This window comes from Microtus ochrogaster, unplaced genomic scaffold (assembly GCF_000317375.1).
Source record: "Microtus ochrogaster isolate Prairie Vole_2 unplaced genomic scaffold, MicOch1.0 UNK15, whole genome shotgun sequence".
In the NCBI taxonomy this organism is placed as follows: domain Eukaryota; kingdom Metazoa; phylum Chordata; class Mammalia; order Rodentia; family Cricetidae; genus Microtus; species Microtus ochrogaster.
The window spans coordinates 4,843,679-4,845,146 of record NW_004949113.1 but is presented as its reverse complement, the minus strand read 5'-3'; the positions used below and the strand labels follow the sequence as shown (position 1 = coordinate 4,845,146).

The 1,468-nt window shown below is 37.5% G+C and overlaps 1 protein-coding gene across 1 annotated transcript in view; it reads right to left on the bottom strand.

Moving 5' to 3' along the window:
- The window catches only part of Cyld (CYLD lysine 63 deubiquitinase), a 41,260-nt gene that overhangs the window by 13,394 nt on the left and 26,398 nt on the right, over positions 1 to 1,468 (bottom strand). Inside the window, exon 7 of the mRNA XM_026789180.1 lies at positions 685 to 892. Within this exon, the coding sequence (XP_026644981.1) occupies positions 685 to 892 (208 nt within the window). The remainder of the gene's footprint in view (positions 1 to 684; positions 893 to 1,468) is intronic.

The window sequence follows — 1,468 nt, the reverse complement described above, 5'->3', positions numbered from 1 at the left end:
CTCTGCATTTTTTTTACTTTAGTTAACTGATATTTATCTGGACTTATAAAAATGCGATTATTCACTTTCAACATCATTCCTGTCATATAGAGTTTAGAAAATTAAGTCAATTAAGCATCTGTCAAAGAATATTTTGTTACTTGTCCAAAATGTTTGATTTTCAAGCATAAAAAGAAAACAAGTTTCCAAAATACTCTTCAACATTAAGAAAAATGTTTTTCATAAAGATGTTTTCCCTATTTCTCCCTGCTTGACTCTCACTATTGTTAAGGGAAAGGCCAGCATCAGCAAGCTAGTGACAATGAGAAGAATTGTCCTCTATCTGTCAAGCCAACTGCATCCCCAGACTGTATCAGATTTCTTCATAAGGACATCCGGAATGAGGTACTTAAATAGATGCGGAGGGGGAAGTTATCGCTAAAGGGACCACATTTTCATTTCTACCACCCACACTGCCAAAAATTTAATGTCTATAATCAATAAAAGAGAAGAAAAAACACCGCCTTTCAGTCTTTAGACCCTAAACACTTTTCCTAACTCTTCTTTCAACATATCTCCTCTTAGGACAACTCTCTTATGCACCAAGTAAGAATCTTTACCAACTTCGAAACTTGATGAACACTGGCAAGTAAATAAAACATTTAAACACTGTCACCCTCAGATGCTAAAAAGTAGCAAGAAAACAGTCATTCCAGATGGGTAAATAAATTAAAAGTATCCAATTACCTAAAGAATTACACCTTTCAATCTGATTAGAAACAGGCTGCAGGGAAGCAAACCTAGAGTCAGGTCTGCAGCTCTTCAGTTTCACGAACAGGGCCTTCTTCACGGCGCAGGTGAAATAGCGCGTGCCCCTGAACGTGCCATCTGTACAGCCCGCACATTCATCCTCCTGAAAAAGAAAGGTTTTGGTATGTGTTACACCGGGAAGAGCTATGGAGTTTTCACTTTTTCTGAATTTCTTTTTCAAATCTTTTCCGAACAGATCAGCACAAAGGAAAAGGGACTGACTAACTGGTGGTTTGGCCCTCAGCTGGTGGTTTAAGAAAATAATTCTTTAGCCCTCCGGGAAGTATTTGATGCATTTCCTTTCGAAATACATGCTTAGAACTTCCTTGGTTTACTGAGTTTCCCTGAGCCATTTCAAAAGTATTAAAATCAAGGGGCAGGAGTAGATAAATTACCTAGTTCCTCACCAGCAAGAAGACAAGTGAAAAAAAGTTAAAAACTATATTGAGGTAATAGCTAAATTTATTCAAGTTCTTCCTCTTGGTTATGAAATATCACACAATATACTTTTTTAGACCCAAAAATAAAACCTTCCCCTCTCCCAAAGACTCCAAACATGATTAATTTTAAAGTCAGTCACATCCCTGAACTGACTGCGATGGGAGGAGGCTAAAGAATAAGAAGGAAAACTGGTCACTGAACTGCTTTCTTTGCTGCATTCTGTTTGTATGTGGAGACT